Source organism: Maylandia zebra, linkage group LG5, assembly GCF_041146795.1.
Source record: "Maylandia zebra isolate NMK-2024a linkage group LG5, Mzebra_GT3a, whole genome shotgun sequence".
Lineage (NCBI taxonomy): Eukaryota > Metazoa > Chordata > Actinopteri > Cichliformes > Cichlidae > Maylandia > Maylandia zebra.
Genome location: NC_135171.1, coordinates 40,199,308 through 40,216,047, shown reverse-complemented (window position 1 = coordinate 40,216,047; position 16,740 = coordinate 40,199,308). Strand labels below are relative to the sequence as shown.

The 16,740-nt window shown below is 42.3% G+C and overlaps 1 protein-coding gene across 9 annotated transcripts in view; it reads left to right on the top strand.

The window, feature by feature from the left end:
• Positions 1-16,740, top strand: part of LOC101477666 (dedicator of cytokinesis protein 3) — a 239,469-nt gene that overhangs the window by 74,134 nt on the left and 148,595 nt on the right. For all 9 annotated transcript variants that reach the window (XM_076884370.1, XM_076884369.1, XM_076884367.1 and 6 more), the window contains exon 2: positions 10,059-10,142. In XM_076884370.1, the coding sequence (XP_076740485.1) occupies positions 10,059-10,142 (84 nt within the window). The remainder of the gene's footprint in view (positions 1-10,058; positions 10,143-16,740) is intronic.

Below are 16,740 nucleotides of genomic sequence, written 5' to 3'. Positions count from 1 at the left end.
AAAAGTCAAGCTAGTTGTTATTTGATTCATTTGACTGGCATCCAGAAACCAGACCGCCGCCTCGGGAGCATGGAGAGGCAGCAGCTTTTTCAGTCAAGGACACTTTTCTCACTTCCTTACAAAAGATGAGTTTGTGAGATCATCACAAAGCCTTGAAAATGTGAGTAACCAGAGAGAATCTCATCTTGTGTCACTTTTAGAAATACTCAGTTTATTGGAAGATGCTAATAAACTGCGCAAAAGACACAAAATCCACTTTGTGTAAATTCTGTAAACTGGCACAGACGGTCATCACGTCCCTTTCATCGCGCCTCAGCTCTCTTCTCTTTCCTCTCACACACACCTGGTTGCAGTTATGCTGAAGGTTTCTTCCTGTTTAAAGGAAGGACTTTTGGCCATCGAACCGTTGGTTATAGAGACGTCTGTAGTTGATCGGTCGGGGAGAGCTGAGGGTAAAGTGCATCTGAGTAGTTTTCCTGTTTAGCCTATTAATAGCAGAGAACAGATCTCCAGGCTCAACAAGACATACTGAGATCTGTGTCCCATCTGTGCAGTACAGTTTAGCTCAGCTGTATGTGGGTTGGTGTGTACTGTCGCACTCACTACTGTCGGCCTAGTTCTGTTTGCTGCCACTGCTGTTGCTGAGAAAGACTTTTCTGTGCTCCGGTTTTACTCAAGCTGTTTCCTACATCACCCCCTAACACTTTGTTCGCTGCTTCTGTCTTACATTTCAGCTTGCTTTAGGTTGCAAAGCATGCATGCATGCAGACGCACAGTCACTGCACATGCAAATAATACAGGAACACATGCAACAAACCAGCACGATTCTCTGTCATCTCTATATTAGGCTCTTAGTGTCTTTACATTTATTCCAGCATCGTCAACCATACAGAGACCAGCACACACACACACACACACACACACACACACACAGATTTGTACATGCAGACAGAAGTACACTTACAGGAAATAAAAGCACTAATTGGGTCTTTGGTTTCCAGCATGTTAACCATATAAAATAATATTGCAATGTAAAAATATTCGTCTCGTTTCTTTCCACATGGAAACTTCTTGGCAGCAACATCTTTAGACATTTGACTATCTGCCCCTTTACTTTAAAATTGCCCTCTCTCTGGAGATCCTTTTCCCCCTCTTTCTCTTTTGCTTGCACACACAGTCTCCCTGTGGTTCGGTTCACACTTGAGACTATTCTGTCATGTGTTGTGTGCAGCAGGAGAGGAGGACCCAATGTGCAGACTCCAGGAGGTGAAAAGTACATTCCAACAACAGCTTTATTGCTGAGACCCAGCCTAACTAAACTGACTGGCAGGCTGGCACACAGTGTAACGTTGAAGACACACAGACCGAAGGAAACACAGGGCTTAAATCCACAGGGGGAGGAATCGGGGAATGGGAAACAGGAGGGAAACACAGCTGGGACAAATCAGGGCTAACGAGACAAGGGAAGCAAAACTGTGGAACAACTCTAACATAAACCACACGGAGAACCTAAACTTAGAACAATCCTATAACCCATTAGACAAAATGTTAGAATATAATGAAATAAACAAATTCAAAGAACCAAAAACACAAAACACTGTGTCGACGAACCGGGCGCTCAACATGTTCACATTGTTTATCTTTCATATCTGTGAACTGAAAGCACAGATGTGTAAATGTGTGATGCGTTCGTGGAGGATCGAGATGCAGAATACAACATTATTTGCATTCGACCGTTTACAGTGAAAGGAAAGTCCACTGGGACGCATATTGTTATTAATGTGGTTTAATCCCAGTATATGTGCCCACTTGGGGCCTGTGTCGGGCTGCAGACAGCACCCACTGCAGGGACCCCAAAGGTTCCCTCTCAAAATTCAAATTCAAATTTTATTTGTCACGTACACAGTCATACACAGTACGATATGTAGTGAAATGCTTGGACAACTGCTCGTGACCTAAAGAAAACAAAAAAAGGAAAAGGCTATGAATAAGATAGGAAATAAATATGAAAAATTAAAAAGGGTAAATTTAACTAGGAAGGAATAAAATATAAATTAAGGTTAAAAATGAAATAACTGTACAACACAAATTAGAATGAAGGGTAAATTTAACTGGGAAAGAATAAGATAAAGATAAATATATAAATTAAAGTTGAAAATAAAATAACTGTACAACAAAATACACAATATAGAACTATATAAGAATGTATGAAGAAATATAAATAAATATATACACAATAACAGCAGCGTGATTTAAGTAATGAAGTGAAAACAATGTCCAGAAAGTCCAGTGTGTGTGTAAGAACCATATGTGTGGGTCAGTACTGTGTGGTGGTGTGATTGAGAGACCGTATCGCCTGCGGGAAGAAGCTCCTCCTCAGTCTCTCTGTGTTGGTCTTCAGGGAGCGGAATCGCTTTCCTGACCTCAGCAGAGAGAACAGTCTGTTGTTGGGATGGCTGAGGTCCTTCACCATCTTCCTGGCCTTGGTCCAGCACCGCCTGCTGTAGATTGAGTGCAGGTCAGGGAGCTCGGAGCGGATGGTGCGCTCAGCTGACCGCACAACCCTCTGTAGAGCTCGTCTGTCCTGCATGGTGCTGTTCCCGAACCAGGTTAAGATGTTTCCCGCCAGGATGCTCTCTATGGTGCACGAGTAAAAGTTCCTGAGCACCTTGGAGGGCAGTTGGAAGTCTCTCAAGCGTCTGAGGTGGTAGAGACGCTGACGGGCCTTTTTCACCACGGTGTTGATGTGACAGGACCATGACAGGTCCTGCGTGATGTGAACTCCGAGGTATTTGAAGCTGTCCACTCTCTCCACTGGGCACTCGTTGATGACGGGGGTCTGGTAGTTCCTCTCCTGCTTAGTGCTGAAGTCCACTATCAGCTCCTTTGTCTTACTGACGTTTAGAAGGAGGTTGTTCCTCTGGCACCAGTTCTCCAGATTCCTAATCTCCTTCAGGTAGGCCGTCTCGTTGTTATCAGAGATCAGGCCCACCACGACGGTGTCGTCAGCAAACTTGATGATGGTGGTGGAGCTGGTAGTGGCCACACAGTCATATGTGTACAAAGAGTACAGCAGGGGGCTCAGAACACACCCCTGGGGGGCTCCCTCTCAGTGGCTCAAAAGGGCAAAGATGTCTACGGGCCCACACGAGCCCACACGAGGCCCTCCTGGGTTTACTGAAACCTGTACACAGGCTCCAAAGGGCAAAACAGCTGTGGTCCCTGTATGGGAACATCTACTCAGGGCCAACGTGGGAAGTGTGAGTTTGCCCAGCTCACTTAGTTCACCCACAACTAAGTTTTCTTTTTATATTTTAAACTCAGCAGGTGTCAACAACTGTTAAAATACAGATCAGTTAATGAGAGGATCCCACTTTAAACTTTGTCATCAAACACTGCTCTAAGCTCATCTTTTAAAATCTTAGGAAAATGACTCCAAACAAGGCGAGTTTTTAAAGTTATGCCTTCTTCTTACATTCATTCAGAGCTTTCTCCAAATGATTTCATTAAACAGAATTCTATTTTTGCCATGTTGATCTTTAATCCTTCTACTTCTTGTCTATTGATGTAATACATGTACTTTGTATACATATTGTAAACTGAGGAAAGCGTCTTTCAGCTGTTACCTTCGTCTCAAGCTGTTAGCTTTACATGTTTCTGTGCCAAACGCCTGGACTAACACCACCCCCGAGGAGTTTGTTTCTCCTCCTTGAGAGGAGTTTATCGGGCAAATTTATAACCAGCTACTCTGTGGAGCCACTATCTTTCTGAACTGAAGGAGAAATGGCTAAAAAGAAAAGCAAGCGCTCCTAAAAATGTCTGGAGGTCATCACAACACCTGTGTGATAAGATCATTTAAAAGCAGAGCTGCTTTGGTGAATGTTTAAAAGGTGGCAAAGAAACACTTCCTTGAAAAATGTGTTTTTCACACCAATTTCCAATTTTCCAGGCATATTGGCAGACGTGTGACCGGCCTCTGAGGGAATAACTGACTCGAAGGAGAAAACTGGAGTCGAGAAATGTGAATATAATAATGAATTCTGTGTAAGCAATGTGTTGTGAAAGTGATCCACGTCCTAATTAAGCAATCAGGGTCTCGTATAAAAAACTATTAAAAGGAAAAAAAGGAAATGATCACCTGAGGGGTGAACTTTTTATAATACCTGTGCGCCCTTCATGCAGTTGATTGGCTCAGCTGTTAGTGCTGTTAGCTCACAGGGATCAGAGGACCTTTATGTGATGAGTTTGCATAATCTCTGCACCAGTTTTCTTAAGTTTCTCCCACCATCCACAGACGCGCTCAGTTAATGTTGACCGTCTTCTCACTAAACAGATATTAAATCTCAAGAGTTTCACTTCCTTATATTAAAAAACTTTGTGCTGTATGTAATTAGCAAAACAATGAAACTGCAAAATAATTGCAGTGCTAAGCAAAGGCAGAATCGTCTCAGCGCTGAACAGCACGACTTCACAGACCAGAGGCTGAATCAAATCCTATATGTTCGTCTTTTATCTACAGTCTATATGTTCTATGTGCGCAGTTTCAAATACAGCAGCAGTTTGAAACGGTGCTTTTTGTGGAGCTTATTGGAGAAACTGCAACTTAGTTGGATTTACTGTACTGCACACCGTTTCATCCAACTTTCATCTGATGGCCCAAAACATTTAAACATCAGGTGTGTGGAGCTCACACAGACGAGGTTTGTAGCACTACAAACCGAGACCAGAACAAAACTCCAGACACATGTAGACGATAAAAAAGGACTTTATCACTCCTGTGCTCCTGAGGTCCACAATTTTAAGGGAATACTTGTTCACACACGGACCCCCATGTGGCCACTGTAGCAGTAGAGATGACAGAAAAACCTCTGGGTGAGGCTTCTTCCTGTTAAAAGGGAGTTAAAAGTGCTTGTTGACATTGAGTCATATGATTGTTGGGTTTTCTCTGTATTATTGTCTTTACCTTACAATATAAAGCACCTTGAGACGACGGTTGTTGTTGTGGTGTTATATATAAACGAAATAGAATAGAAGTGAATTATATACCAGCTGTAATCATTGCTGCTCTCTGCTTTAAAATCTCAAAGAGGGGGTGGCAAAGAGAAGATACCCCTAATTGAGACCCTACGGATTAGCTTTAATTGCTAAAAAACCCTCTCATGTCCTATATGTGCAAGTTTTTAAAAACAAATGTAATCTTTCTTGTATATTTCTACTTGTGGGTGTTGAAATTCAAGTGTTTCAAAGTGTTTTCTCTGCATTTGGATCTGAAAACACGCAACGATGCTGCACTTAATAAAAGATGATAGGAGATGCGTTTGAACAAGTTTGCAGCATTTTCCAGCGCGAGCACTGAAGTGCAGTTTGTTGATTTCTTTTATCCTGTTCGAACTCTTTTTGTAGTTACTCATGAATCTTCAGTGTGGCACACGGCGCTCTGAGGTCCTTTACTTAAAAGCTTGTGCCAAATATGTTTTCTTCAAATGTACAACCTTTGTTCCACTGATGAGAAGAAAGTTCCTTCTTTAAATTATTCAGCGGTGAAATTTGTGTCATGTGTCTGGATCAGTTTGGATTTTGGTGGAATTCTTGAGCAGCAATTAAATATTGAAACAGAGCCTCCGCAGTCACACTCCAAATTGAATTATTCTGTTCACTAAACCATCTGAGAAGTGGCGTGTGCACAAACACACGCACAGCTTTGTTTCCATCATTTGTTTTTTGGGACTTCCTTCATCCTCACAATCTCATTCATACACAAACACGCACAGACGTGGAAAGGCCACAGGCTAAGTGGTGTGACTGGCTTAACAGATGTGAGTCATTTGTCAGACTATTGACCCAATCCGCTGGATAATCTAAATGCCAATACGAGCCAGATAGAGCAATGCTAATCCCCGTGAGTGTTCGGTGTGTGTGCCTCTCCTCATCGTCTCTGCTCTGCCTCTTGTCTTCTCTGGAGAGCTCTTAGCTTTGTGGCAGCTTCCCCAGAGGCACAGAAAGGAAAAAACCCAAACGGACGTCTCACCAACAGGATGAACCAGCAGCTCCAAGAGTTTCAGTTCCACCTTTATTTGGGGATATTTGTCCCTAACTTACTGTTTTTCAGAATTTTTTAATTTACATAAAGTTTGTTTAATGAAAACATTGCTGTTCCTGTTTGAGTGGTGCCGTGGTCGAGTGGTTAACACGTTCACGCCCTGTGGTGTCTAAAGAATAGATGCATGGAACCACTGAAGACCATCTGATTTTTCATTAGTAGGGATATTTAAAGTAAAGTCTTTCAGGGATTATTGGATGTTCCAGATCAACCTTCGGTCTGACTGGATAAAATAAACTTAATGTGTATATGAAGCACTTTCATTAATACTGACTCCCTGGGTCTCATCCATCATAATTTCCATCCACAGTCTTTTCCATCAGATTTCTATTTCTGATTCCAGGTTATGCAGAGTTCTGTGAATACAAGATGTATTGTGCATGAAATCCACTGTTTGCAGTGTAAACTGAGGTCATCATGTGTTTCCTGCCAAGTTTTATGTCGTCTACAAGCCCCACCCAGAAAATGTTGTGACGCTATATAAACTGAAAAATAACTATGGTCTGCAATGATTTGCAAACCCCATAAACTGACAGTTTCTCCACACAGAAACGCTGAAAACACGCGTTTAAATTGAGACATTTTACTATGCTATGAAAAATATGAGCTCATTTCAAATTTAAGGGTTGCCACATGTCTCAAGAAAGTTGCGATAGGGGCAACCACACGGACGTCTTCAGCACTAAAGAAGACGTCGACCATCAGGCTTATTATCAGCTAGAATGGGACAGCGTTCTTCTCCCAAAAGTCCGGCAGCTGCTCTGCTCGGGTCCCAGACGTTGATGAAGGCCTGTCTAACGTTTCTGACACATGTTGCTGCCATCAAACTCAAAATAAGCCTTTTTTCTTAAACCTGTACATTTTCTCATTTAATGTGTAGATTTGTAGATGATTCCATTCTATGTTTTTAGTTACATTTCAAACAGCTTGCAAACATTTTCAGTGTTGCGTCCGAGTCTTATCCTGATAAATAAGATGAGTGATTATTAAACATCTTTCCAGAAAGTTTCATCTTTCTTAAATTATTATAATCAGCACTAAATTTGCATGCTTTACTAAAAGGGTAATGAAATGAGACAGACTGATTAACTGATGTTAATTTCAAACTTCTGTGATGATCTGTGAGTTACAGCTCTCCTGTGTACATTACAGTAAGTGAGACGCATGCTGTTCTCTTTGGTGAGCCAGTTCTTATAATCTGCAGTCGTGAGCCAGAACAAAAGTCCTCTGATCACGATTACATACGTTTGGATAACAGGTGGGAGGAGGAGGAGGATGGAGTCACGCTCGAGCAGCGTTCAGAGAAGATGAGGTCAAGAACAGGGTCCATCAAAGCTAACAAGCTATTTACAAAGAGAGCGTGTAGCATGGGAACAATGGCAGCCGTCTGTGTCGAGAGAGACCGAACACTGGTCGCTGCTTCGGCCTCGGAGGGCTACAGCTCCGTCTCCTGGCGCGCTCTTCACTGTGCTTCAGTGTTTTTTCTTGTTGTTGTTTTAACACAGTCAAACTCCAGTTCTACTTGGAACATGACAACTAGAGGTTTGTGGGACATAAAAGGTAATTGAGCAGTGGTTGGTTGCATTTTACACTTGGTCAGGGCAAGACCGTGAGAGCATGACAGGGTCTCTGATGATGCCAGGGACTATGATGGACTGACGTTGAAAGTCACAGCCAACAAAGAGAGACACACGGGGATGAAGGGCTCGAGGGAGTTGAGATTGTCAGTGACACAATCCAAAACAGTGACAATCCCAACTGATCGCTGCTAATAGTGGAGACAGAGAGCATTACAGTGACACAGAGAGTGACAGCGACGGCAGAGAGCGAGAGTGACGCTGATGATACGGAGACAGATGGTGACAGCAACACAGAGACAAAGCCAGGCAGAGACAGATGCAACAGTCCCGTCGGTGTGAGCTGTGTGTCCTCGCTGCCACAGTACCAGACTGCAGTCGGCAGCTCAAACTACAGTTTGCTGTGTGCACAGTAGCTGATTTTTTAAGCATTTCCTTCAGATTACAATCTTCTAAAATGGTTATGTCGTCCAATGTCATCTTTGAACTGCAGCTGGTAATAGTCGTCCGTCTGTCCTGTTGGTCCACTGCTAGCTGGAGAGCCTCTCACACAGAACCTAGGACAGGCGGAGAGCTCGTTCATGAGCCGCTACGAGTGAGGCTGCAGAGTGGTGGCAACTTTTTTGCGAGCATCTGATTCATCAGCTGTTTGTCTCAAAGTATGGCAAAGAACAATAAACAATAAAAGGTGAATCAAATGGACCATTATGGCAAGGCTGGGATGGTCAATTTGGTAAAGTAAATCCGTTGGGCATCTTTCTTTGCCTTTAGACAACAATTCTGATGGCAAAAGAGCCAAACGGGACAGGCAAAAAAAACAAAACAAAAAAAAAAGAAGAAGAAAAGCCTTTAAAATTTCCATATCTCCACCTAACAACAATACAAGGTACTGTGTTGTCTTTGGGAAACACAACAGTGATTATTAGAAACCGACCTCCTGCCTGCACCCAGGTTTGACTAGAACAGCGTTACTTCAAAGTGAAAGGATTTGTGGGCATTAGCAGAAATGACTAATGCCTTGGACTCCTCTCTCGTCGTCTTTTTACAGGTGGCATCTAGTTTTCTTGAGACCTTTTTAAAGATTTGCTGAAATTTGAATTTCAGATGTGGCGCTGTGTTAATTCAGCTGTGTGTAAAAATTCAGTTTTCACTGTCTTTTTTTATGTGTTTGCTCCGAGGCGGCAACAGCTCTCAACCCTGCTGTGACATGAATAAGTTGGCAACATTATTACCATATCTGCAGCTTTTGACAGCTTTTTCATGCTTTCCATCATTTTGATATCTTGTGATTCTTTTTCTTAAAAAGTCCTAATTTAACAACATCAGGAACAAAATGACATGTGCAGCTAAGTGCGACGCCTGAGCCCTGCAGAGGAAAACAGCACTGACAGCGAGACCTGCAAACGGCATGCACAGATGACACGTTGCGTAAACACCCAGGGACTAAATTTGGAGACTAAGAGTGGGATTGGTGACAGAAAGCATGATTGTCCAGCGTGAGCACGACTTGGTCTTAAAGCTGTCTTTGTCTTCAAGGTCAGTTCACCACAGACTCAATGGGAAAGATGTACAGTCTTTAAAAACAAAGAGCCTTTATCAAAGCAGAAAGTTAAACAGACAAAGACAGTTTTAAGATCTCGTCTTGTTCTGCGTTCAGACACACCTGTGGCCTCCTGTCTGAACACCTACACAGACGAGAGGACAGTATTGAGTCGCCTCGTGGTCGACGCTATCGCTCTTAGAGATGCATTGAAATTGATTTGAACTGTACCCATTTTTACCTCGTGACCTGGAGACTGTGCTCGCATCTTTTAGCATTACAGCTGCATTTGTGCCTTAACAATAGTTATATTCATAATAATGTCCGCTGCCCTCTTAGCCAGTTTACTCATGATTAAGACACCAGTGAGACTTTAACCTGCACGGTTAGATTTCCTGATGATCAATTTAACATTGCAGTCCTGTAACAGAGCCGCTTGCACTGACTGCATCAGCAGGATGAGCTGTGAGGCCCGTTGTTTACTGGGTGTACTGGAGCAGTCATGAGGAATATGAACATCAACAGTGCCTGGTACAGCACGGTCTGGATGTGCTCAGTCAAGCTCTAATGTCTAACGTCACCCTGTTGTCATGGGACAGACACGCAGTGATGAAAGCAGACGAGGGCATTACTTTGTATTTATGTGCTTTGATAACATCCTTTGATCAGTGATGAAAATAAGCTGTTGCCGTCCAAAAGTTCAGACGCCGATCTTTCATGCCGTAACCTTTTTCTTGTATTGCGTGCATGTTCGACAAATGTCAGAGCGTCTGCAGCTGTTATCATTTTCTCTGTCTTCCTAGGATCTCATCTTTTCCCATCTCTCTCATTCTCTCCACAGTCATCTGCAACTTCCGAGGCTCAGTGACTCAGGGTTTGGCTCTGGAGGTGGGGGAGACTGTTCAGATCCTGGAGAAATGTGAAGGTAAGGCTTCTACCTGATTGATAGCTTCATGAGATGCTGCGGGGGCGGAAGTTTGATGCAGCGGTAATGTCATTGATCATCGTTACGACTGTAAGCATCAGTAAACATGGTAAATATCCCCCAGAGCGAGCATTTTCTTTGCATCTCGCTCTTCTGTTCAAAGGCGTTTGCATGCATATAGAATAGAAACGGTGAGAAGAGAAACAGTGCGTCTCCCGGCAGCACAGCAGCCAGCGCAGGAAGTCATAACTCTAATTTACAGTTATTTTCTGCAAAGATAAAACATGTATGTCATCGCTCAGGTAGATATTACATAATAAGTTATCAATTTATGTCCTGTTCCCTGCAACAAAGTTGTACAATCTCATTTCATACACGACTGGTTTGACTGCTGTAACCTGTAGTAACGCTAAACGTACCTTTCCAGGTCCTTATGAAACACTCTGGCTCCAGCCGTCCACTCCACTCCAGTCCTCACCGTAACCATAACCCTGTCACGTTTTCCACAGTGATTCAGGATCAGAACATAAAACACATTTACATGTATAGATTCATCCCAACCGGCTTTCAAGCCTCAAAACGCGTAACACAGATGATTCATCAGTATGTTGTAGGGGTGGGGAAAAAATCGATACTGTGTAGTATCGTGATATTTTGTTTGCTAATAATGTATCGATACAGGGACAGCAGAAATCGATATTTTGTTACAAAAAAGGTTTTTGTGCTCTGATTTCAGAGCATGTTGATCCTTTTTCTGAGCAAGAATCCTGACACTGTCCAAATGTGTTTAACTTTTTTTTTTGGCAGCAATAAACATGACAGTTTACTTATTTTCATTTAAGACATTTTATATTTTAATTAAGTTTAAAACTTTTTTATTTAATGTAAAATTAGATTTTGTTTTAATTTACTTTCAAATTCTTCAGTTGCTGAATGGGCTGCATAGTTTTCATAAATTGCATAGTTCAGAATAGCTATAATTGTACCAGATGGTTGCATTCAGTTAAGTTGGACTAGACTGTAATACAAACCGTTCAGTTTGTCAACAATAAAACTGACTGAAATGAGAGAAAGACTGAGTGTGAGACTTTGATATTAGATAAAATGAATATTGATAACGTTTACCTTCATGTACAGAATCTGAATATCGCAAAAATATTTTTAAAAATTGCGATAATATCGTATTGTGCGTTAAGTATTGTGATAATATCGTATCGTGGGATGTATGGTGATTCCCACCTCTAGTATGTTGCTCGTTGGGATGAGAACGTGTTTTACGTTCTTGATGCTTGCATTGTCTGTACCATGTTCCCAGTATACTCTACATCCCTAAGCATGAGTCCATGCTGTTATAGTAATCAGTGTTATATGAACATAGCTACTAACAAGTGAATCATGCAAAAAACAAACTATTTAAAATCTTCTGGTTATGACAGCCAGTTCAATTTGACTCGTTTTGTTTCTACTTCCAGCCAATAAAGATAACACATGAAATCATCTTCTACTAGATTATTGTGCAAAAGCGACAGTGTTTTATTTATTACCTAAAAAATGAAATAAAGAGGAAGAAAAGGTCAGATGTATGTGTGATGTGGACAAAGTTATTCTTAGACAGATTTTTAGGGTTCTTATCAGGTAGCCAACTACGCCAAATTTCCAAGGCAAAGCCCGACATACGACATACAGACCTAGAAAAGCTCATTGATGCTCTCATTACTTCGAGATTGGACTATTGCAATTCTCTTTATCTAGGCCTCCAACTTTCCCTCATCCAACGCCTCCAACCAGTCCAAAATGCCGCAGCACGTCTTTTAAGCGGCACCAGAAGACATGATCATATCACACCTGTCTTAGCCAACCTTCACTGGCTCCCCGACAAATCCTGTATCGTTTTAAAAATCCTTTTGTACACTTATAATTTTAAATAACTTGTCGCTCAGCTACTTAATCGACCTCCTTGACCTTTATATCCTCAAGAGAGCATTTAGATCCTCCAATCAATGGCTCTTAGTGCAACCAGTGTCCCAACGGAAGACTAGGGGGCATCGGGACGCGATTGCTGCACATAAACTTTGGAATAGCCTGCCGGTTGATATCCGTGTGTCGGAATCCATTCAATCCTTCAAATCATGTTTAAACCCACCTGTTTAAGCTAGCCTTCAAAACAAATTTGATTTTAACTTCTACCCGGTCCGCGCTTCTTACCTGTAACTATTCTGTATTTTCTTTGTTCTTCTATTGTTGTAATCCTGCAATGCGGCACTCGTGTCACACGAGTGCCGCATTGCAGGATTACAACCTTGGTCTTTTAAATGTGCTATAGAAATAAAACTGAAACTGTAGGTTGTTCAAAGCATTTCAAGCAGCTCACCACCGTTAAAGTCTGTTCCAGTTATTGTCTTTATACTGAAGCATATCGATCATTCACTGCAACTGAACATCTTTAACAGTGTAAATAACCTTCGTGGGTGTTTGTGTTTAAGCTACTGTTTTCACTGGTACTTAACTAGAGAATGTAACCTAATTTGTAGGATTCAGAGCCCCCTCTCTCCATCTTATTTCCCTAAATTTTGTAAAAAACCACTGAAAGGAGTCCACGCCCTTCTAAATATTCTTCACGCGGCCCTCCTTTTAGTCCCTGTTATCTGAAAAGAGAACACTCCTGTCATTTTTCCCACTAGTTTTTGGTTAAAAAAGCAGCATTCAGAGCTGCAGTGGTGCAGTCTGCTGTTTGCTTCAGTGAATCACAGTCGGTCCATTTCCCTCCAGATTTTTATGAGGCCACCACACAGAAAAGCCTTCACGTTAATGCTGCGGCAGCAGCGGTGGCTGTGTCGCCACAAATGTGCACAGTAAAAACAAAGTGGCACTCATTGCTGCATTCATAGTTCCCTCAAATAATGAGTGTAAATAGCCTGTAATAGCCTCGTGCGGGCCTGGATGGGAGCCCAAGTTATTAGCTGCTGTTTCTCCCATTGTTATTTCTAGTTTGACTCACAGAAATTAACAACTCAAGCCAGGATGTGTGTGAAGCCAGAAAATGTTGTCTTTTGCAGATAATGAGTGAGTATGTGCTCCATTAGCCACAGCTGGGGAGGACGCTAGCATCGATCTAATGCCAGGGGCTGATTAGGCTTCTCTTTACCCCGAGGGGAAGATGTCCAGAGGAGGAGAGAGGAATAGACAGAGAAGGAAATATTCTGTTGATGGGTTCACTTTGTGCCTTCCTCACCCGCCTTGTTGTGAGGAACTACAATCTGCACTTGCCTTCATTTTCCTCCCGCTTCCTCTGAACTCCAGCATCCTTCCTTTACACTCCTCTGGTTTCTCTTACATACACTTCTCGTCTCTTGTCATCTATGCATATTGACCAGGCAGTCTCATATTCAAGGCTGAGCTAATTCCTTGGCATCCAATCGGCGTCTAATTTGATCGGGTTATGAAATGCAATCCTGCTGGCGAGGGACACGACTTATTATCCGAGCCCTTGTGGGAGAGACTGGCATCGCAGCTTCCCCTGTAGCACGCAGCGATTATCAGGGCAAACCAGGGCTAACTGTTGTCCAAGATCCCCGAGGAAATTTCAAGAACTCGCTCTGCAGCTTTGGTCATTAACTGAACGTGTAAATAGATTTGTAGAAAATACCCTCTAAACAAAGGGCTGCTACAGCAGGACCTACATTTATTAGAAGATGCACTAGTCTAACGTTTAGAGCGACAAACACAAAAGAACTGTTATTTATTATTTATCAGTTAATATTTTCATTTTTTATTGAGGTCAAAGTCCAGAAGTGATCCATCATTGCTAATTCTGCTGCTGCAGGAGGACTCGAGGTCTCGGTTAAAATTGGCTTCATCACAGTAGCCCCCCCCCCCAGACAGAAACTCAGGGGATATATTGACAAAGCCATGAAAGTGGCAGCCGAACTGTTGGAGTCCAATCCTCAAAGTCCACTCCACAGATTACAGTCACAGCACTTAAGAAAGCATTAGAGTTCGATTAGAGGGCCAGCAGCCATTTCAGGTATGTGATTTTATTCTCAATACTGTCAGCGCTGCTGAAGCGCCCATAGTCAGCTGAGTGCTAATTATGTTGGAGAGGCTCTTCAGCTGTAAGATTTCTCTTTTTTTGAAGCAAACTTCTGGCACTGTGCAGAGAGCAGCTGTCAGCAAATAGCAGCTAAGTATGAAGATAACCTGATGTTATAATGTGACACTCGTTTGAAGACGAGTCATTCTGTGTGTAAAATGTGGTGGTTAAAAAGTCCAAATCTAGCAAAGCAGGGTTTTACCAGATTTGATTAGCTGGAGGGAAGCTCAGCTTTGATTGGTTATTATGCCATTGGTTGTATCTGACCTCACCTATCAGAGCAGTTAGAGGCAGACTAAACGTTAGGAAACACAGTCAATGAACAAAAAGTCATTCGCCATGAGAAAATATCCACATTGTGATTCATACATCAAAATATGGCAGTTTTATTCTCTCTCTCAATGTCACTGCTGTGAGGCTGCAGTAAATCCCTTCAGGCTGAACACTCAGGTTTAGTGTCAACACTCCACTGAGGTGGCAGGAAAACCATCAAAGAAACCCAAATACGAAAAGACAGAGTAAACAACAACAGACAGCGCGAGGAAGATCGAGGAAGAAAAACCCAAACTAAACCCAAACACCGGTGAGAGCGAACTCAACCAAGGTAAGTAGGGCAAGGAAAGGAAAAAAGGCAGCAGTTTGCCACATTTGAAACGAACCTTCAAAATAAAAGAGGATGTAAAGATGGTGAAAGCATAAACTCGCAGAGACACACAGCGAGACACAGATAGACGTGGCATCAGGATGTAACAGGGGACAGGCGGGCAGGCTGTGGGGCGACCCTAAGCGACCTGGTTTAAAGAGCTGGAGCAGCCTAAGACAAAGACAGGGCTCAACACAAGGGAAATGAAGAATTTTCCAGAAAACCATCTTGTTTTCTGAACACTTTGGAGAAAATCCAGAACACACTGAGGGGGGGCTTCTTTCACTTCTCTAAAGGCCAACACCACAGCCTTAGAAAGCCCCCTCCAGAGTGACCACTGGTGTCATTGTAAATACACTGAGGTGGTGACAGTCTGCATCAGTGAGCCAGGCAAGCATTAATAGATGTATATTTAAAAAAACAAAACACGTTTTTTGTAGGCTACTTTAAAAATGACCTGATTTCCACTGGTTATGCAGCACCTATCAGATGGTTGAGCATTTAAATGGAAAAATGGAAGGGTGTCTAAATGTAGACAAAGTTTTTTGTTGCCAATAAGTCAAACACAAAGTATTAAAACAGCCTTACAAAGACACGGTTCTTCCTGTTAAAAGGGAGTTCTTCCTTCCCACTGTCACCAAAGTGCTGCTCATAGGGGCTCATATGATTGTTGGGTTTTCTCTGTATGTATTATTCTAGGGTCTACCTTACAGCATAAAGCACCTTGAGGTGATGGTTGTTGTGATTTGGCGCTGTGTAAATAAAACTGAATCAAAAATTGAATGTTAGAAGCACAGAAGAGCAGCCGTGCTGCTGCAGAAGCTCGAATCACCTCTAACGTTTGGATGCTGTTTTCAGAGCTTTTTCGAAATGCGGACTCATGACAGGGATGCTGTGGATCCTTTAAAAGTCCAAAATAAATGATCCTACATAAGGATCCAGACAGCAACTACTGTCCCCGGCTACAGAAAAGACAGTGGAGTTGGAGTAGAGATGAACAACCGTCACAGCAACGAGTGACTTTAGACATAAATGTTCATAGAAAAGGTGAAAAGTGACTTTTTTAAAGACCTTTAAAAATATGAGTACTGTAACTGTAACCATATATAACAAAAATATTAAGATGGGCAGGGTGATGGGTGACCACAGACACAACCACACAAATAATGAAACAAGCTCCGAGTCGTTTGATTTGATTCAGAATTTCAAGTTTTACTCTTTTTACTACTTGATTTTGCTCGTACCAAATTGCTTTCATAAAATTTACTGCAACTAAAGTCTAAATCGTGGACGTTCACCGTGGTCTTTCCTTGGAGCCTGCTGTCGAGGCTAAAACCATCCCAGAATCAACAAGTGCCACGATTAGTAGCAGAACTACAGGTGGAGCTGATAAGATTTGATCTGCAAGGCTATTAAGGTTACTTTTTATCAGGGTTAGCAGGAAAGACACCTGTAAGATTTAGAGGTAGTACGTACTGGGCGAGTCACCTTATCTACATCGGCTCCAGAACTGTGCATTATCTATGGATCAGGGATTAGGACTTCTTTTTATCAGAGAACTGAAATCAACTTCCTGGTTTTGTGGGCCTACCAATCGACACCATCCATTGCAATGGAAGATCATTCTCCTATGGATTTACAGAAGGTTTGTGGAAACCTGAATTTCTCTGTGGACTCTGATCTCCAACTCAAAAAGCCTGATTGGTGCAAAGAACTGCGTAATCACAGAACAGCTTCAGGTCTCCAGATCTAGTGGCTAACAGAATAGACATCACGTTTCAGCCACTTCTCTGCTTCTTTTCAGTGAGTTTTTCCTGGGTGGGATAGCGCCAGTGTTGTATAAACTGAGGAGGCTGTGTTCCCAT